Source organism: Gobio gobio, assembly GCF_949357685.1.
Source record: "Gobio gobio genome assembly, chromosome: 19".
Taxonomy (NCBI): Eukaryota; Metazoa; Chordata; class Actinopteri; order Cypriniformes; family Gobionidae; genus Gobio; species Gobio gobio.
The window spans coordinates 46,174,090-46,195,831 of NC_137112.1; the positions used below are offsets into that span (position 1 = coordinate 46,174,090).

Genomic DNA, 21,742 nt, shown 5'->3' on the forward strand with positions numbered 1-21,742 from the left:
GACATGTATAACATGACTAGAAAGTGTTCTCGCATTTGATCATCTACTTTAACTCAACATGAACAATGGTGTTGGATGGAGTTGGCAGGTTTAAAAGTAGGTCATGTGATTAAAAACCATATTGACTCGAGGGTTGTGAATGGTTCTTTCAAGCAGGCGATTCCCACACACGTGCTCACATGCTTATGTCACATTCGAACAGGAATCGAGTGCGTCAAAACGGTCGTGAATGTAGCTCAAAACACGTACGTTTCGACTGTCCTCAGAACTGCCATGCGTTCATACTACTCTTATTCATAGCTTTATTTTTTAGTGCTGTCGAATCGATTAATCGTGATTAATCGCATCCAAAATAAAAGTTTGTGTTCACATAATGTGTGTGTGTGTGCTGTGTATAATTATTATGTATATAGAGTCAAACCAAAAATTATTCTGACACCAGATATAATGTTTTACTAGTGTGTGCACGACACTTTATGTAAGTGAGGATAGCTAAATAAAGTAAAATGTGACATATTACCCAAAAATTCTTCATTCAGTGACTACCAAATTGATAAAAATTCAGACACTTTGAGCTGATCATGTTTTTGCTGAAGTGTTTATTATTTCATTGCTAATGCGACCTTTGACACCACAGACTGAACAAAATGAAGCGTTGCTTGGTCATTGGTTGAGCTAAATTGCTATTATCTAATTGTGTACTTACATTTAACAGCCGATTGGTGGATTGCAATCCTTTCAATCTGATATTACAACGCTATCTCACGACAATTTGTACGTATTTTACGAGGTGGCTAATTCGTACGAATTTGTACGTTTTGTCTAAACCCCAGAGATGGGTAGGTTTAGGGGCGGGGTTTGAGGTTAGGTCATTTGTACGAATTCATATGAATTTGGCAACTCGTCAAATACGTACGATTTAGCAAAAATCACACGAATGAGGTTGTACAAATTCGTACGAATTAGCCACCTCGTAAAATATGTATAAATTGCCCTGAGATCGGGTTGGATATTATCAAGATGAATTTGTTCTGACACAGTTGAGTTCTTGTCATATTTTATTACCATTTTCTAAAATATAGCGAATAAACTGTGACAGTGCGATATGAAAATACACACATGCATGTATATATTAAAATGTTATATATACAGTATACACATGCAAATATTTCTTAAATATACACAGAATGAGTGTGTGTTTATATATACATAACAATTATACACAGCAGTGCACACACATAAACACAAACTTTTATTTCGGATGCGATTAATCGCGATTAATCGATTTGACGGCGCTATTTTTTTGTATTTCTTCATTTCTTGGGGGGCTGCTACCAACATTCAAAAACCCCATGCAGAACCATATTGATTTCATTTGTACTTTTTCTTCTTTTATGCTCACGTCGGCTGTATGGAACCAAGTGCGAAAACGTTCCCAAATTCCTCTGGAGGAAATTTGAGACTAACCGACCCCCTCCTGAATTTCCAAAGCGATTTCAGCTGACGAGAGGCATCGTTTTAACTCACACCAGCACATTTTGCCCTGTTAAAAAATAAGGAAAAGAACGAATGCGGTGCTTATCTATAGTTGTATTTCAATCCCCCACATGTAGAGCCATTGTTTTTCGAAGTTTCCTCACGATCTCAGAGTATCAGTATTATTATAGAAAGTGCCTAAACATTCGACCGATATCAGGAGTGTGTTCCTAAAGAAGTCGATGCAACGCTAAAGGCTGGTTTTACCAGGTCTGTTTCCTCCTCTCACACCCTTTTCACTCCTCAAACACGGATGCAGAGTAAAGGCACCTGTCATTTGGTCCACCCGCTCATTCTCTTTGGTGTCCTCAAGCGAAGTGACCCAGTAACACACTATGCATGCTTCCATCATGTCTTTCATTTTTGTGCACTTTTCTTTCTCTTTTCCATGTCAGATCTAAACTGGTTCAGCAAAGTAGGACGTGCTCGGTGAAGTTGGTGCATAATCATTTCATCCGGAAACCAGAAAGATTCATATTCACCCAACATTATACTTCAGGAAATGATCAGCAAAAGAGTCCGAATTCACCAGGGAAAGCTGTTTATGGATCACCGGGTATAGCCTATGTATCTCAGTAACTTTCTGTTTGGGTCGTTCATCTTGGGGAACGGAAAAATCTGCCTCCCTTTTGTAGTTTTACTCAGGGTGCTAAAACAGGGAGAGGGCGTTTAGCATGGAGACTAGATTAGGTTAGGTCACGTCTCCAGGTTCAGCTCAGAATCAACAGGAGAAACCACTTCCGTTTGTACATTACTACAGCGTTCGCTTTGTTACAAACCACTGGGTAACAGGACAGGCCGTGTATGTTTATAGAGTTTTTAGACCATTTTTCCAAAACTGAGCAGGTATCATCGCTCATTTAGCATTGCCACATCCCCATGGGATTGGGAATGCATGATAAGTATACCTCAGCGCCAAATACCTTCAGAATAAGGTGGGAGATCCCGATCCCGTCCTCTTATGAAACGGCTCAATACATGTGCATCCTATACGTCGACCGGATCATGCTTTCAGTATTTTAGCGAGTCAGAGAAGAGAAATATGCACTTTGTACAGCTCACCATTCCCTCTCCGAGCCCTGGTACGTTATAAGCGTGTGTGTGTGTGTGCGCTGTATCTCCACGGATGACCACGCGTGAAGGTTTTAGCTGAACGGGGGGAAAACGCTAATGGTGCAGTTGGAAGTTTGTACGATGTCCTAAATCTTGTCTTTGGAACTCCGGAAATGCAGGTTAGGCTTAAACTGAACCGAAAAACCACTCGATTATAAGCTTTTCACTTACAAGTACAGAGCAATAAACATTTTGATTTTAGATGAGCTCTTTAGGTTGAAAGAATATGGATAAGTCAAAAACAAAAACGAGAAAAAAAACAAAAAAACATTGGGACATGCTTAGTTCACTTCCTCTTATGCAATTACAGGTACACAGAGAGAGGTGTTCAGTGGTCTGTGGACATTGATTTCATATTTCCCAGCCCTAATGCACGTTTTCATCATTTTAAAATGAAGATAATAAAAAAAAAAAAGATAAAATATGAGCCCATATTTCTTACAGGGCAGTGGGCTTTCGACACTCTGCATGTGAAGCTAGTAGCCTATTAGACCTCTGTTTTCCCCTCGATCTCTCTCTCTTTCTCTTTCATTCCTGCTTTGTGCCCTTCGTATCCTCCTCCTCTTCCTCCTCTTCCTCCTCCAATGAGTTTCGCCTCATGTTCTGTTTTCTCGGCCGTCTCCCTCTTTCTGTCCTTCTTGTGAGTTTTATTTATTTACTTTGGTTTATTTATTTTTGTATTTTTTTGTTTCGTAACTGTGCATGTGAGAGCATCACTGAATTGTTGGATATGTTTTAAAAAAAAATATATAAAATAAATATTCAGCTGCTGAAGCCATGCAAAACATTTTGAATTGCCCTTAAAATATGGAAAATGTTTTCTGAATGCTTTATATAATTTCTGCTGTAAAATAAAATCTTAAAAGAGAAATGTCGCTCATTACTGTCCCTTTTTTCTTTGTTTTTATGATGTAACTTTTATGAACTCCTTCTGCTATGAAACATTACAAATATACTTACATTTATTTCTATATAATAAATACTATTTTAATTTTATATACATACATAGGTATAATACTAGTAATATAGAGTATAGTTTTATCTATATATTAATTTGTATATTACATTACAACTATAATTAAATGCATATTTATTGCTATATAATATAGTAAATAATAGTACTCTACTGTACTGTACTATGGTTTTTATCTAATTAATATGCAATTAGTAACTAATTAATATTTAAATCCACTTTCAACTTCTGTCTAGAATTTTTCACTGTGCACACACACACACACACACACACACACACACACACACACACACACACACACACACACACACACACACACACACACACACACACACACACACACTTTGTTTGTATGATGTAACTTTTATGAACTCCATCTGCTATGAAACATTACAAATATACTTTAAAGGGGCTATATGCAACTTTTTCCCCAAAATAAACGTAACAATAGCCTTTTTATTTTACCATTTATGACTCAAACATCTCCTGATGAGCATACTGACACCTTGTCCGCTCACAGTGGGTGCACCTATAAGCCTGTCTCCTATTTTTCCTATTTTCTGGCGGGTCGTCTTTTCCCGCGCTGTCTGCGGATGTGACGTCACCACCGCTGCGAGAGCGAGCAGAAAATGAGAGCAGTTCTGTTTTTTGGCCACAAGTGTCAGTCGCGAGTTTAAATTTCAGAAAAACGCATATAGCCCCTTTAAATAATTATACAATTTATTTCTATATAATAAATTATATATATATATTCATGTATATATATACAGTTGCATGAAAAAGTGTGAACCGCTTGCAGAATCTGTGAAAATGTGAATAATTTTAACTAAATAAGAGGGATCATACAAAATGCATGTTATTTTTTATTTAGTGCTGTCCTGAATAAGATATTTTACATAAATTTTGTTTACATTTAGTCCACAAGACAAAAAAAAAATAGCTGAATTTATAAAAATTACCCGTTCAAAAGTTTACCTTGATTCTCAATAGTGTGTCGTTCCCTGATGATCCACGGCTGTGTTTTTGTCTTGTGATGGTTGTTCTTGAGTCTCTTGTTTGTCCTGAGCCGTTAAACTGACCAACGCTCTTCAGAAAAATCCTCCAGCTCCTGCACGTACTTCAGTTTTCCAGCATCTTTTTCATATTTGAACCCTCTCCAGCAGTGACTGTATGATTTTAAGATCCATCTTTTCACACTGAGGACGATTGAGGGACTCAAACACAACTATTAAAAAAGGTTGAAACATTCACTGATGCTCCAGAAGGAAAAACGACGCATTAAGAGCCGGGGTGGAAACTTTTTGAATTTGAAGATCAAGGTAAATTGTATCTAATTTGTCTTCTAGGAAACATATAAGAATCTTCTGTTGCTTCTGAAGGGCAGTACTAAATGAAAAAAATATATATACTTAAACAAAATAAGAAAAATTTGGACATCTTCATCCTGTTCAAAAGTTTTCACCCCCGGCTCTTAATGCGTCGTGTTTCCTTCTGGAGCATCAGTGAATGTTTGTGTTTGAGTCCCTCAATCGTCCTCAGTGTGAAAAGATGGATCTCAAAATCATACAGTCACTGCTGGAGAGGGTTCAAATATGAAAAAGATGCTGGAAAACTGAAGATTGTGCAGGACCTGGAGGATTTTTCTGAAGATTGTTGGGCAGTTTAACGGCTCAGGACAAACAAGAGACTCAAGAACAACCATCACCAAAACACAAAAACACAGCCGTGGATCATCAGTGAACGACACACAATATTAAGAATCAATGGTTCATAAACGGGGTAATTTTTTAATAAATTCAGCAATTTTTTTGTCTTATCGACTATGTAAACATCTTTTATGTAAAATATCTTATTCAGGACAGCACTAAATAAAAAATAACATGAATTTTGTGTGATCCCTCTTATTTAGTTAAAAATATTCACATTTTCACAGATTCTGAAAGCGGTTCACATACTTTTTTCTGACAACTATATATATATATATATATATATATATATATATATATATATATATATATATATATATATATATATATATATATATATATATATATATATATATATATATATATATATATATATATATATATATATGGAGAAGGAGTGTGTATTTATATATACATAATAATTATACAGCACACACACATATATTATGTAAACACAAACATTTATTTTGAATGTAATTAATTGTGATTAATCGATTGGCCATATATATATATATTAGGGCTGTCAAAAGATTAATCGCGATTAATCTCATCCAAAATAAAAGTTTGTGTTTACATAATATATGTGTGCGTGCTCTGTTAATTATTAATAATATATAAAAACACACACAAGCATGTATATATTTAAGAAAAATTTATTATATTTATATATAAAATATTTATATTTATATATAATATAAATTATATAAATGTATATACAGTATGTACATGCAAATATTTCTTAAATATATACATGAATGTGTTTGTATAATTATTATGTATATAAATACTGAGTACACACAAAAATATATTATGTAAACACAAACTTTTATTTTGGATGTGATTAATCGCGATTAATCTTTTGGCAGCCCTAATATATATATATATATATAGTGCTGAGCCATATTACATTACAACTATAATTTAATACATATTTATTTATATATAATATATTAAATAATAGTAATATACACTGTACTATAGAGGGTTACATTGTTTTTTATCTAATTAATATGAAAATCCACTTTCAACTTTTTTCTTGAATTTTTCTCTGTGCACGCGCACGCACACACTCACGCGCTCACAGTAGCAGCTGAAGTATTACCAGGGCCTTCACACATCAAACATCAACTCAACAACCATGTAAGTAAAATTACACTAACATCCCTCTCACGATCTCATTGAGTCCATATGCATTGCCTGTATGTACTGTCGTGTTTTACATGTTAATGAATGTCAGTGAGATCAGTCTTTCTGGGTGTGTTTGTAAAGTTTGTGTTGTGCTAATGGGTGTGAAAGCGGCTAAGCAACAGGTTAGCTTAGCAGGTTAGCTTCCTGACTTTATTCAACTTTTATTCACTTTCGGAGTTTATTTAAGTCTCTTTTTGTTGGAATCGGCGCAAATAACGCCAACAGTGAACTTTATTGTTAATTAAAGAGTTTTTGACTGTATATGTGCGTATATCCGCTAACTTACATGCTAACGGCTAACAGTTTTTTTTTCTAACAACAAAGTTTGTTAAAACTTGAAACCTTAAACTCAGTCTAAACAGTCAGATGTTTTACCATTATAAAATCATATTTGCTTTATCTTCGTTGTTTATATATTCTATAAATGTATGTCTTTTGGCTGTTTAATGCGGATGCTTGGCAAGGTTGCGGCAGAAATGTGTAGATTTAATATAAAACTATTAATACGATTATCATAGTTAAATTATCCTCATCAAGAAAGATTTCACATAATTTCAAAAGCATTATTTCAGTTAATATTCTTTGATTGAATATTGTTGACTTGTATGTTTGGTGACGTACTATAAACAGTGTATATAAACAGCTTTATATACGTGTATATTAATCATAATACATATATTCATATGTATTTAAAGGAACATTTTAACCTCTTGATTAATACAGAATTTTAACATGAGAGTAATTTCTTTCCCCACTTAATTTAAACATCATAGTTTAGCTCTAATAATATTTATATGACATTTAACAGATAATTATGTGCGTTAAATTAATCAGAAACTAAACTTTTAATGGCATGGTCATATTAAATCCACTTTAAGTATTTGTTTGTTATGCTTGATGTTGTTTATTGATGAACACATAACGTTTTCACCTTTTATTGCTTTATTGTTCTAGTGAGGAAACTCATTATGTGTGTGTGTGTGTGTGTGTGTGTGTGTGTGTGTGTGTGTGTGTGTGTGTGTGTGTGTGTGTGTGTGTGTGACCTCATTTGAAACTGATCTTTATTTTGGTCACACTTAATGTTTTCTGAATCACAGAGATCAAAGATCAGCCGAACATAGTTTATAGTTTTAGACAGATTTTTTTAAATATATATATATAAATTATGGTTGAGGAAATATAATAAAAGTTGAATAGTTCATGTTAAAAATGACACAATAATCATCTGTTTAATTACTAGTAAGTTTTAAAACATAAGCAAAAATGACATCTGTAAATATCAGGGTTGTGTATACTGATACAGATATGAATCGATGCATAAATCAAATGAATAATGATATGATGGATCAATGCAGCGCATAAAAAATAATATGTTCCTCAGAATAATTGTTTTTCATTATTTATTATTCAACCAAAAACGAATATTTGTTTTGCATGTCCCATTTGGGATACAGGATTTGTCTATGTAACCAGTTTTTGTAAAATAGCCACATAATATCATAATAATTGCAGGCTCCTGAATCTTATCTAATCATAATCATGTTGCGGCATTTGTTTGAGGTGTCGCAAATACTGTAACGATACTGTAAAAGATATATCCGATTGTATTTTCATGAAAAATCTGATTTACACCCCTAATAAACAGAGCTCAGCATTGTATAATTTACATCTAGAAAGGCGGTGAGATTTCTGCCACAGTCACATGATCTGGAGGCTTACAGTGCCTTCCACGTCTGGGTGTGGAATGTGTGTGTGTGTGTGTGTGTGTGTTTCTTTGCTCCTGATGTTTCTCTTTCAGTGTCCTGTCGTCACTCTTTATCCTCAGCATTAGACCGGATTTAAAGCCTGGCTTGAGACCTTTCACACACACTCAGAAAAATGTGCAAAACTTGTACAACAGCCTGTCACTGGGGACAGCTTTGTACCTTAGTTATTTACCCCTAAAAGATCATAGTAGGGAACATATCACTACTCTTAAGGTATTGAAAAAATGCACCTTACAAAGTTACAAAGTTGTCCTTTCAAGGGTACTGACCTTGTGACAAGCTGTTGTACCCCTAAAGGTGCCAGTTTTGCACATTTCTGTGTGCTGTATAGTAGGGGTGCTCCGATTGATCGGCAACCGATCAGGGTTTTTCCTGGGTCAAAAATGGTCTTCGGTGGTGGCTGACCGACATGGTCATCCACACATACACAGTAAAAAGTACCCTACCCACGTGATCTGCAAGCGCAATACTGACAATACATTTAAAATAAATTCAAAGAAACAGTTTGTAATTTTTGCTTATCTTATTTCGATACCTTGATTTTTGTTTCTTTTGTTCCTCATTTTTAAACTATTTACAAATAATTGTTTTGGTATATAACCATATCAATATTAAAAAAAGTATAAAAAAAATAACAAATAGCCTAATTTTCTGCCATATACAATTTCATAAAATTATCAGCTAGCTAATAACAACTTTGTTCTGGTTTCACCTCACTCCAGTCTAAACTAAATGATTTTAGGCTATTTATTTACTACACATTGTCAACAGAAATAAGCTGAAAGACTGTGGATAATTCAAACTAATTCTTACTATCCACTCTTGCTAAATTGGGTAAGCACACTTGTGTTCTCATTTCAGATGTTCTGAGTAAATGATTAAACTGATTCGTGAGTTCAGTGTTGGACAGTTCAGTTGTTCTAACCAGTCGTTAAAATGATTCGATTCAAAGGAGTCATTAGGTCGCGAATCGGACACTAGCAGACGCGTTGTGTGTGAATCCCGTCTGTTAGAACATCGCGAAAGATTTGTCAACACACAGAAAACACTTCATAACTGGATAGGATTTGTTTCCCGTTTATTGAAAGTATGGTTTATGTCAGCTGGTCGGTGAAGAGTTAGCGTTTTTTGAGCGCAATTCACATCCAGCGGTAGTTCAAGGAAAAAAATGTCCGAATCCACCACGTGCAACATGGATTCGGTCTTCCGACCTTTTGATTAACGTGATATGTGGAATATTAGAATGCTAAAACGGTGCTTATTTTGAAGACCGAGAGCGTGCGCGCGGGGGCTCTCCGCTTGTTCTCTCTGTCATCAGTTGACATGCGCCGATCACAAGCGCAGTAGATCTACATCACTCATAAATCACAATAACTGATCAAATAAGGCTTTGGCGGGACAAAAATTTGTTTTGGCGCCGCCAAAAAATTTTCAATGTAGGAAAAACCCTGCCGATCTCTATCTGCCGATAATCGCTTTGGGATGATTGATCAGCTTTTGATTGATTGCCACTTGCACAATCGAGGCAGTGTCGCATCGTCACTAAAGTTGATCATTTGCATTTATTTTTAAGTCTTGGCAGTGTTCAAACCGCTCAGCACTCGCGCGCTCTCCAGACCGTGAGAGCGCGCGCACACACACACACACACAGGCCATCTCACAAAAAGCTTGCGAGTACAAATTGCGCTGAAAAGGTCAGATACACACACATGTATGTACTAAATGACCGTCTTGACGAGTATGCACGTAAACCCCGTTGTGACTCGCGAGTGAACGTTTGTGCAACTGCATGTAACTGTATCCGTGTTCGCTCTTAAAGTGACAGCTGTCGAATAAACTGCTGCTGTCTCTGAGTTTCTCTTTGTCTTGTGTTGTTTGATGAACCTTTGACACTCACTGCTCTTGAATGACTAACTTTTGCAACCTTAAGTGTAAGGATTAATCTAATTGAATTTATTCAGGGAAGACCAATATTAATTTACATTTGATTCCTTATTAAATGTCTTTAGTATTTCTTACCTCAAAACTAATGTTAGACCTACCTGAAAATTTGTCTTTAAAAACAAAAATGCACTGCATGATCAAATATTTAGGTGAGATAATTATATACATTTATTATATAATTTTTTTTGGGAAAGATGGCCTACAGTAGCCTTAAGTTATCTCATTTTCTAAAATAAACAATATAAACACTCAATACAGTTAATTTAGAGTTAGTTTCATTTCTGCAAATGGTGCAAACTCTGCAAGATTATAGATAAAAGATTCCCATTCCCTTGCCATTCAGTGATCGGTGATCGGCCCCAAAAATGCTGATCGGAGCATCTCTACTGTATAGATATAATAATTTTATTTTATTTACAACTTAATGACAGTTAGGGTTGCTAAGTGGCGGAAAATCTCCGGAAACTTTTCACGGGAACTTAATCTGAGGAATTTTGGAAATATTTTGGTAATTTAACAGGAATTTACAAGAATCTACAGAAAATTATGGGAATAAATTGGAAATTTTTATAAACTGTATCATATGCAAACATAATTATAAACATTTTGTTTGGTCATAAGTGGACATGTTTGTTATGTATTATTTTGTTTGAAGGCATGCGGATATAGTACTCTGTGGCATGACGAAGCAGGATGTTCGTTACTGAATGAACGCACCGCCACAGCGAGGTGTTACTCAGCCCATATCCATCCCCAACCACCTCCAGAAAACTCCCCACGGCATAAAAACGGAGAGCCGCCAGCAGCTGGATTTCAGGGCTGAGAGGGTAGCTCCGTCCAGTTTGTCTCGACAAAGTTGGACCGACAAGATCTAAAAGCTGCTCAATTTGCTGTCGTGGCAGGCGAAATTTATTTTGAATAGCGGCTTCTGACATGGTAGCCAGGGGACTAAAGTTTTCACGTATGAAATAGTGCACATACACTAAATGGCTCCGCGGACGGCGCCGTCTTTGATTTAGCACAACTATTCGCTGTCTCGCTGCCATAGTTTGACCAAACTCCCCTCCACAATCATTCCCTTAAATTAAATAGGCTCCTAAGCTTTTCCTGTCTAATGGTTGCCAGCTGATGTACCTTTGGATAATATAATTAAAAAGCTAACAACCATTAGTGTAATGACAATTGTAATCCTTGCATTAAAAAATTAGCCTGATTGAACACTGGGTGTATATTACAACTTCAGAATTATATTCGTATAGACTGACATGTAAAGAAGCTTTTTGCACAGTGATGGCCACTAGTGGAATGAACTGTCAATAGTGATAAGGTATAGCTAAGAGTGGTCCAGACCAACCTTACGAAAGTAATACTTACAGAAGGTATTCTTAACTAAGATAGTTTCGGGAAACACTTATTAACGTTAAGGTACACCTTAAGGTATAACTTAAGAACGACGTAGTGTTAAGAAGGTTTCGGGAAATCCAGCCTTGTACAAGTCAGGATTGGCAAGTGACCGATGCTTGGCAAGGTTTGATGGTTCTTCAGCAGTTTTATAAGCAAAGTAATTCCAAATTTCACGTCTAATCCTCTCTTTACTAATTAGTTTTGTGCGTGTTGAGTGAGATTAAACTGCTGTATTCATTTTGTTCTGGTGCCACATTTGCCGGTTTCATGTCAGTTTGGGTAGCGCACTGCCACCTAGCGGTGAACTTCGGAACAGCAGCATATACCGAAATGAGTAAAATCAGGATATTGTACTGTTTGAATAAAATATATACCGGTATTTTCCAAGTACCGGTATACCGCGCATCCCTACTTTCACACCACACACACGTTCTCACGTAGAGAAAATACATCGCGGAGCAAAGAGGACACTGACAACACGCCGACAGACAGGACAGAGCAGGTTACTTTTGATATGAAACAGTCTCAACTTTGAAATTGTCATTTTTTTTTAAGAAATGTAAACAATAAATAGCGTTTTGTGGCTCTTTAATGTGTCGTGATCGCTGTAGTGCCTCAGTTAAAGCTGCTCGTGAACCGATCATCTCTTCCTTCTAGTTCATTGATAAACATGAATGAACACTAAAATATTTTTTTTTTCAACTACGGAAAGACGTCAATAAACACCGTTTTCCCAAGTTCAAGTCCACCACAGTTAATCTGCTAACTCTCCTGACTGCTTTGTCGGACAAACCGGCAGATTCGGCGATGTGATTGCTAAAATCGCCTGTCAATCAAACTTGCGGCGAAGGGTGAATTGCTGTGAATGTTATTTATTTCAGTGTCACATGATCCTTCAGAAATCGTTCTAATTTGCTGATTATCAATGTTGGAGATCGGCTGAATGGATTCGAAAACGGTAAAACTCAACTGTTTAACTCTAGGGGAGTTGGAAAATGAGCCTATTTTCAAAAATAGTGGCGTGTTCCTTTAATGTTTTTTTGTAACCTGTGATACTTTTTTCAGGATTCATTGATGAATAAAAAGTTAAAAAGCATTTATTCAAAATAGGAATCTTTTCTAACAATATAAGTCTTTACTAGGCCTTGGCGATATGACTGAAAACTGTATCATGATACAAGTGTTTCATATCGGTCGATATCTATAATTATTGATATTTTTATGACTTATTTAAAATAAGGACCAGGAGAAAACTAGTTTACATTTAAACATTTTTATTTTAAATGTAACCTTCCTCTGATTATAATCCCCTCAGTTATAAAAGGAAGAAATGTCAACACAACCATGGAAAACTCTCAAATCATTAAAATATAAACACAAGTCTAAAATCACAATGAACACTTAACAATTATCTCTTAACATTAAGGTGCAGAGCCTCCGTTATTTCTTGGTAACTGTTACCGTTTAGATGCTTTGTCATAAGGCACTGATGCAGAGTAACATTACCTCTCCATGTAGTTTCAAAGGCTGAATCCCAAATCGCCCCCTATACCCTACATAGGGCACTATTTGAGAGGACAGCCATTTGTAGTGGTGTCCGAAACCATAGTGGACGTTATTGAGTGCACTCATTCAATTCCACTTTGCACCGCAATGACAAGCGTACAGCCGATGTACACACAACGCTCACTTGTTTTCATTCACTCCTTCAAGTGAACTGTATTAGTGGATTCAAGTAGGGAACGGTGATTGAGGGTTTAGGGGGTGATTTCGGATTCAGCCAAAGTCAAGAATAGCACAACGGCAAGCGCGAGTATAAACACATCCCCAAACGAACGAGTTACGCAAAATACGATAGTATAAACAAGGCTGGTAAAACAAGTTTGTGGAGTTAGCCTGTCACTCCCTACGATGCTTGGTTACCAGAGAGCGAGTGCCTTTGTTCATGCAACCAAACTTGCTTCGCAACCTCTGGTTTCTTTTGACGAAGAAAAAAAAAAAAAATCAAACGTTTTATCGAATGCATTTTTTATTGATATCGATATCACGATACATATCGTTATCGTTTTATCACCCAGCCCTAGTCTTTACTATCACTTTTTATCAATTGAACACATCCTTGCTGAGTAAATGTATTAATTAATTTAAAGTATTAAATCGTTAAAAGTAGGGCTGGGCGATATGGAGCAAATAGCAAAATATATCTCGATATTTTTACAGGAAAAATAACCCCCCAAAATCTACTGCAAAAACAAATATGCCAAATACCACAAAGTCTTTTTTTATTGAAGTGCAAAGAGGTAGGCAGTTCATGTAGGAACAAAGTAGGGATGCAACAATACAGTAAGTCCACAGTTCAATACATACCTCTTTTTTTTTAACCACGGTTTTCGGTTCGGTTCTGATGGCTAGTCGCATCCGATTTGTGCTATTCTATTCTTAGCCGAACAGCAAGAGCTTAAGGAGGAAAAAATACTATTTTTTTTATGGCAATACTCTTTCTTTATTTTACTTAAAAGACTTGAAAAACCTTACTTAAACTTAACTTTACTTTTAAAAAACCTTGTACACATTCCTAGTGTACTGTATAATATAAAATAAATATATATTTATAAAGATTTACACTGGCAGCTCAGAGCTGTACAGCAGCATTTAAGTATGAAATTGAATTAATAAATGTAAAAATAAAACACTACATAGACTTCCCTATAAAATATACATTGATTCTTATTTAAGTTACTGTATTAGTTTTTCAGTCAAGAGCCGTGAGTGATTTTGTCTTTGTCTTTTGTTATTTTATTAACCACTAAAGGAATAGTTCACTCAAAAATGAAAAATCTGTCATTGATTACTCGCGCTCAAGTTGTTTTAAACCTGAATAAAGTTCGTTCTTCTGTTGGACATAACATATAGACAGTCAGACAGTCATATATTTTGAAGAATATTGGAAACCAAACAGTTGCTGGTCCCCATTGTAGGAAATAATATGAATGTCAATCGCTACCATCAGCTGTCGGTGTTCAACAGAAGAAATGAATACAGGTTTGGAACAACATTAGAGTGAGTAAATAATGACATAATTTTAGAGTGAACTGTCCCTTTAAGGACAAGCGGCGGCGTGTTCACTAGGCTGCCCTGCTGTCAATTTAAGACTTTCACGCATCCAATGCTGCCTTCACGTTAGGGCTGCACGATTAACCTTTATCGCATCGATATTGAGGTTTTAACTCCCGCAATAACCTAACCTCAGGAGTCTGAGGTTTTTTCCCCCGCCTCTGACATTTGAGTGACAAACCTATTAGCCAATCAAAATGGTCGAATCTTGCGTTCCTGGCTTGCTGGCCAATTAGAAATGGCAATGGAAACAAGGTTGTATGATGCAATGCACCGGGCGCGGCGGTCGGCTTTCTGTCAGCAGCAAAGCTGCTAACACACAACGTGTCGTGTACCTCGAATTGTGCCAATAGAAAAAGCTTGTAACTGGCCGAAGGCACTTCTTCGGTGACGGGAGAGGAAGCGGAGCACTTGGTTAACAAGAAGGGTGGTACTTCAGCTGTTTGGACTTATTTTGGATTTGCGAAGAACGGCGTGGAGCAAAAGAGTGCTAAATGTAAAATATGTCGACGTGCGTGTCGTTTGGCACTTTCTTATCTTGCAGAAGGCTGGATAAGGTGTTGTTTTTAATTGTTATTGTCATTTATTTTAAAATGTCTGCAATATAACAGTTTCATGTTCAGTAAATGGCAGTGGACTACAGAATTATTTTGTTTTTCTAATTGTAAATCTAAATCTAATAAGAATTCATTTTCTATTTTTTAGTGTTTAAGATTGTTAAATTTAAAAACAAAATAAATGACCAAGTGGTTAAGTTAATTTCCATTATGTCGTCTTATAATAATTCATAATTTTAGGTTTTATGCACTTAAAAGTATCGAACGCAAAAATCGAAAATCGCACCGCAATCGCAATATTTGTCAGAAAAACCGCAATTAGGTTTTTTCTCAAAATCGTGCAGCCCTACTTCACGTGCTCTCGGAATTATCGTAAATACGAGTTTCCTAGGTAAAAATTGCACATGAACGCCCTCACATTTTGAAACTTGAATGCAATGAGCTCGTAATCACGACGTCAGAAGTCGGAATGACCAAATTTCCGATAGCACGTGAAGGCAGCTTAATATACAGACACACGCCGATTTTACTTTCACTTTAGACATCTCGCGGGCCAGTGATTGGCCATTCAACTAGCCCGACATACTCTTTTACTGGCCCCGGGCCATCGGGCCATTGCTTATGTCGAGCCCTGCATATACCTGGTCTCAGGGTATTCTGAAGCCATTCCATAGCGTAATGTGAGGGACAGAAGAATATTTACATTGTCAAATGAACGTTCAGGAAACTCGTCTTCCTTCCGCTGCGGCTGTCAATCATTCTCCCTTCAGCATCCAAATAGCGCGCCTCGTCCGGTTTACGACAGTCAACTCTCTCCAAATGGTTACATTCCCATTACTATACTTGATCTGTAGATAAACGGTTGTGGATTTGCAAAATATGGCTATCTTGGTGGAGTTTATTGCGGTTTCTAAATGATGTCGTGCTCGTTGGTGTCTGTTAGAGCACACAACACAGTGACTTTTCATTAACTGGGTACTCAAAGCGCTTTACATGTGGAAGGGTGAACTCCTTAACCACCACCAATGTGCAGCACCACCTGGATGATGCGACGGCAGCCATATTGTGCCAGAACTCCCACAACACACCAGCTGATTGGTGGAGAGGAGACGATCAGTATATGGGGGACAGAGGTAGGGCTGGGCACCGAACGGCGATACTTTTATGGCATCGAACGAAAAACTTGGATAAATTATTTATCTTTCGGTGACAAATTTCGGTTCAAAAAGCCAAGGTGGCTGTGTCTGTGTGAGCCTGTAGCATACTTGCATGTAAGGACCTAAAGCACCGGCGATTGTCTGTCCACCACAGGGAGGATTTCTGAAGATACTCGCAGTCACACAACACAAGTGTAGTTGTTTTTTCTCAAGTGTTCTAATGCGTCGTTTTACAATGCCAAAGAGGTCTAAAGTGTGGCTACACTTTATAAAAGTGGATATAAAAGCGCACCCCTATCCAAAAAACACAACCAGTTTTATTAATAATGTTACTCTGAGTGAGAAGTGTTACCAGAATTTGTTTTAATTTAGGTGAAAAATAAAAGTTTTGTGTTTAATGTATTTTTGTTGATGTTGAAATTGATTTTAAAACATATGGTATCGAAAAAAGTATCGTTAGGAACCGGTATCGAAACTGAGGTATCGAAATTGGCACCGGATCGAAAGATTTTGAACAATACCCAGCCCTAGGCGGGCCAATGGGCAAATTTGGCCAGGATGCTGGGATTACACCCCTACTCTTTTTCTGAAGGACATCCTGGGATTTTTAAAGGTTTAGTTCACCCAAAAAGGAAAATTCTGTCATTAATTACTCACCCTCATGTCGTTTGACACCCGTTAGACCTCCGTTCATCTTCAGAACACAAATGAAGATATTTTAGTGTAAAGCTGATGCTGAGAAAGGCTTCAGATAGGCCTCCATTGGCATTCAGTACATTTACACTCCCAAGACGCATAAAAGGCACTTAAAACGTCGTTACAAAGTCCATCTCACCACAGTGGCTCTACAATAATTTTACGATGCGACGACAATAGTTTTTGTGCGCAAAAAAAAATCAAAATAACACCTTTATCCAACTTGTTCTTGTCTTCCGTGTGTGCCTCCACGACGCATGCGTGAGAATATGACGCAGATCCGGGGTTTGGGAATCCATGAAATGCACACTTTAGTCCCATTTGAGCACTACGCCGAGACCTAAAGCACGATCAATGTAGAATCCAACAGCTTAGATACTCGCTTCTTCCTCTGCTTGTAAACAAATCGCTTCTGGGTCATGTGTCCGAACGCCGGATCTGCGTCATATTCTCACGCATGCGTCGTGGAGGCACACACGGAAGACAAGAACAAGTTGGATAAAGGCGTTATTTAGATTTTTTTTTGCGCACAAAAACTATTGTCGTCGCTTCGTAAAATTATTGTAGAGCCACTGTGGTGAGATGGACTTTGTAACGACGTTTTTAGTGCCTTTTATGGGTCTTGGGAGTGTAAATGTACTGAATGCCAATGGAGGCCTATCTGAAGCCTTTCTCAGCATCAGCTTTACACTAAAATATCTTCATTTGTGTTCCGAATATGAACGGAGGTCTTACGGGTGTCGAACGACATAAGGGTGAGTAATTAATGACAGAATTTTCATTTTTGGGTGAACTAACCCTTTAATGACCACAGAGAGTCAGGACCTCGGTTTAACGTCTCATCCGAAGGATGGTCATGGTGCATGTTACAGTTTAGTGTCCCATCACTAAACTGGTATGTTAGGACCCACACAGAGCATAGGTTGAGCACCCCCTGCTGGCCTCACTAACATCTTTTCCAGCTGCAACCCAGTTTTCCCAGGTCTCCCATCCAGGTACTGACCAGGCTCAACCCTGCTTGGCTTCAGTGGGAAACCAGTCTTGGGCTACAGGGTGATATGGCTGCTGAGAAGAGTAGTACAACAATCACTTTCTCGTGAAGCAGGGTTTACCTTTACAAATGTCTCTCTGAAAAAAAACCAGGATGGTTCACAGACACCAGATTAAAAGTCATTGTGCAAAAATGGCTCTGTTAATTGTGAGAAATTATGATTCGAGATTTTGATATCTGTGTTGTATGTTGTTCAGCCTTCCATGTTTGGGACTACTGTAAATCTAGTGGGACTTGGTTCATGCTTTATGCGTTTTACAGTGTACTTTTCTTCATGAACTGGTTCACACAGTGTGTATTCAGATATTTACAGAGCGCTTAACACATCCAAATCCATCATAATATTCGTTTAATAAACGTGTTTGGGCTTGAGTGTGTTATACCTGTTTTTAGTCAAATGCTTCTTCATACACGTTCCTGTTTTGTGTTTTCACACCACTTTGAATCTATGAACTCATCTGTACTTCCTTCTGTAAAATCCTCTGTATGGTGTGTTTGTCTGAAAACAGCACTTTAGGCTTTTTTATGTTTGTTTACATGTGTAGTTTTAGTTCTCCCTGTTGAATCAACCTGTAATTACTCAATGCATGCAGTCAATCGGCCCCTAGGTGGCAGTAGAATATCATATGCTGTTTGTCACACTAGATTCCTATTAGAATGACATAACAGGACATTTATGTGCTTAACAGATGCTTTCTGACTAGAGCACGCAGCTCAAATCACATTAGCGGCAGTAATGAATACGTTATGCTAAGCTTTATTCACTTTAAAAAATTGATACTGACTGCTCAAGTAGATTTTCTGTTTGTTTGCCTGGACTTTTCCAGCTGTCTTGACAAACGTTTTTTCTTCTTTAATGTAATGTAAGACCCGTCTCCTCTCTCTGTGTCAAAGGTCCGCCCCGGGTGCAGATGGTTCTGCTTCTGCAGGAAGTAACCGCAGGCTGCAGCAGACGCAGGCACAGGTGGATGAGGTAAGAGGACACACCTGACACCGTTTCCCAATGTTCTTTATGGACGGCTAGAAATAGTCCACTTCCTTTCCGTCTCTCAGTGCGATGCGATCTTCTCAGGGATGGTTCCTTTGTGATGTGAAGTTTCACATAATTTCAGGACGGCTAATGACTGTAACAGAATGTACAGTGATTAATATGCTCGTTGAACATTTAATTGAGCCATGAGACTCCACCCTACAATACCCGACATGACTACAATATTACAATTATATACAATGCAAGTTTGTACTCTTCTGTTTTTAGGCGCCACCAGTGAATACAAACGGGTTTGCCTGCTGCTAAATTCCCATTTTTTCTAGAAACTTTCTGATTTAAATGTGTATATGGGTCAAAGACGAAACAGGGGTTTTCAAGCATCAAAAAAATAAATGTGTAATACAGCTTTAAATTTAGTTTTTTCCTGTACATTAGAATGTGTCCTGTTTCATTTTATATTTTCTTAGCAAAAAATAATGACTATCACATTTTTTACCATGATTTACAGAAGACACCCACTAAAATGTCATTCAGTGTAACAATATTTATGTATCAGAAAATCTTATTAGGCATATTTAAAACAGGAATCATTTGATGGCATATTAAAAGACTCTATTTAAGTATCAAAGTCCAGCCCACAAATACTAATTAATTGTAATTTTTAAATCTTTATACTTTGCCACTATCTTTCAAACCACTAGGTTTACCCATTTGCCAGCAATAAGTTTTTGTAAGGAAGTAAAAATCATTTAAAATATAATACAAATTTTGTATGGTCACATTATTTTATATATTTTAATGATTACAGGTTAGAATAAGTATATTGTTTAATTTTTTACATAAATATATCTGTTACACTGAATGAAAAAAGCATTACCCTGAATGACGAAACTTCTACTTCAGCTTATATTGCAGGCCATAAGCTGGCCATCTATATCAAAAAGTGAGCTTGACCAGTAAAGTTAATCACAATTATTCACAACATCTACTTATTTTTCAAAAATTCTAACAATATAAATGTTTTTTTGGCATTTCACTGAATGACGTGCGGTTTTGTAACTTAGGATACCACACCAGGTGGAATTATCAAATATTTAAGAGCAATGAATTCACTTTTCTGCAGCACCACATGGTCTTCAGGGGGTCTTTTGATGATGTCACAGACTGTCGAATGACTCCAAAATGGCTTCTTGATCCTGTTACACTGAATGATCTCTTACAAACTGGATTTTCGGGACAAAAGTCCCCTGGTTATTTAAATACTTAAAAAAATAAGTAAGACATAGTCCTTTTAATATAACACACCCAACACATATTTGAAAATGCCAAGAAAACAAATGTATTTTTTTACTTGTTATTTTATTCATTTATTTAAAGATGTAATGGCAAAATCAAAGTCCGGACCATTACGCTGAATGACAATTTTACACTTTGGAACATTTCCCCTAAATGTTGACATTTTATTTTGACAAATGTTATTTGAAATAGTAAAGTAGACAGTTTACTTGCACTTAACATGTTTTTTATGTATATAAAATGACTATTTTAAACATAATTTGATGCGGACACCAAAATTGTGACGTCTTGTCTTTGACCCATATACTCACTCTATGGCAAAATGATTGGGAATGTGTTGTGACCAAAGGAACCTGTAGAAAATGTGAGAGCTCCTTGTATATGTTTGTTTTAATGAAATCTGATGCTAAACACCTAATCAAAGCGCATTGACATTCATTGGTAGGGTTGGGTATCGAAACCAACCGGTATGTACCGGACCGAATCAGAACGCAGATTTCGGAGCCACTTAAATTCAAACGTGCTTTCGCGCTTTGGCTGGCACCGAGCCAGAGAGCTCAACGCTCGTCACATATCACAACTACTTAGTGTTTTCAACCACATCATGTTTATTTTATGTTTCAGACATTTAAATGCTCATAAGTACTAGCAATAAACACACACTGATGTCAATGGAAGCGGCAAAAACAATCCTTTCAGGCAGTTATAACTTGACTACGGGTTTTGTTCATATCAGATACACATTATATAGTAACTATATAGTTTACTCTATTCTTCTCCCAGTTCAGCGGTCACTTACTTTCATGTATTTCGTGAGACGTGAATGAATTTACGTGATGTAAATCCGACGGATCCGATTCTCTGAGGCGCAAACTAACATGGCGAAGCCCATCGCGCAGTATAGATCAACTAACACATATTCACTTACACATATTGAAAATCAGAATAGCAGATGATTGACATAGTTAGCAAGTTTGTGAATATTTTGAATAAAAAAAGAAAAAACGAAATAAACCCGATTCAGCTGAGCTGTCATACAGCATTATTGTGGCAGCTGTGTGTCACGTGAGAAGCACGACGCGTCGCCATGGAAACAATAAGGCGATGCTTTCTAAAAGATTTAGCCAGAGAATATGGTCATGTTTCTGCAAAATAAAGCTGAAGCTTGGAAGTTTGTAGCATACCAAGAATTATTACTGTAACTGTTATTTAGAGTTAAATTAGGCCTGTTGTAGTTGGGTCAGGTTTAG

At 36.9% G+C, this 21,742-nt stretch overlaps 1 protein-coding gene across 1 annotated transcript in view; it reads left to right on the plus strand.

Annotated features, from left to right (window-relative positions):
- Nucleotides 1–6,378: 6,378 nt before the first annotated feature.
- Nucleotides 6,379–21,742, plus strand: part of vamp3 (vesicle-associated membrane protein 3 (cellubrevin)) — a 29,848-nt gene continuing 14,484 nt past the window's right edge. The window contains exons 1-2 of the mRNA XM_079844226.1: nucleotides 6,379–6,468; nucleotides 19,100–19,178. Coding sequence (XP_079700352.1) covers nucleotides 6,467–6,468; nucleotides 19,100–19,178 — 81 coding nt within the window. The 5' untranslated portion in view covers nucleotides 6,379–6,466. The remainder of the gene's footprint in view (nucleotides 6,469–19,099; nucleotides 19,179–21,742) is intronic.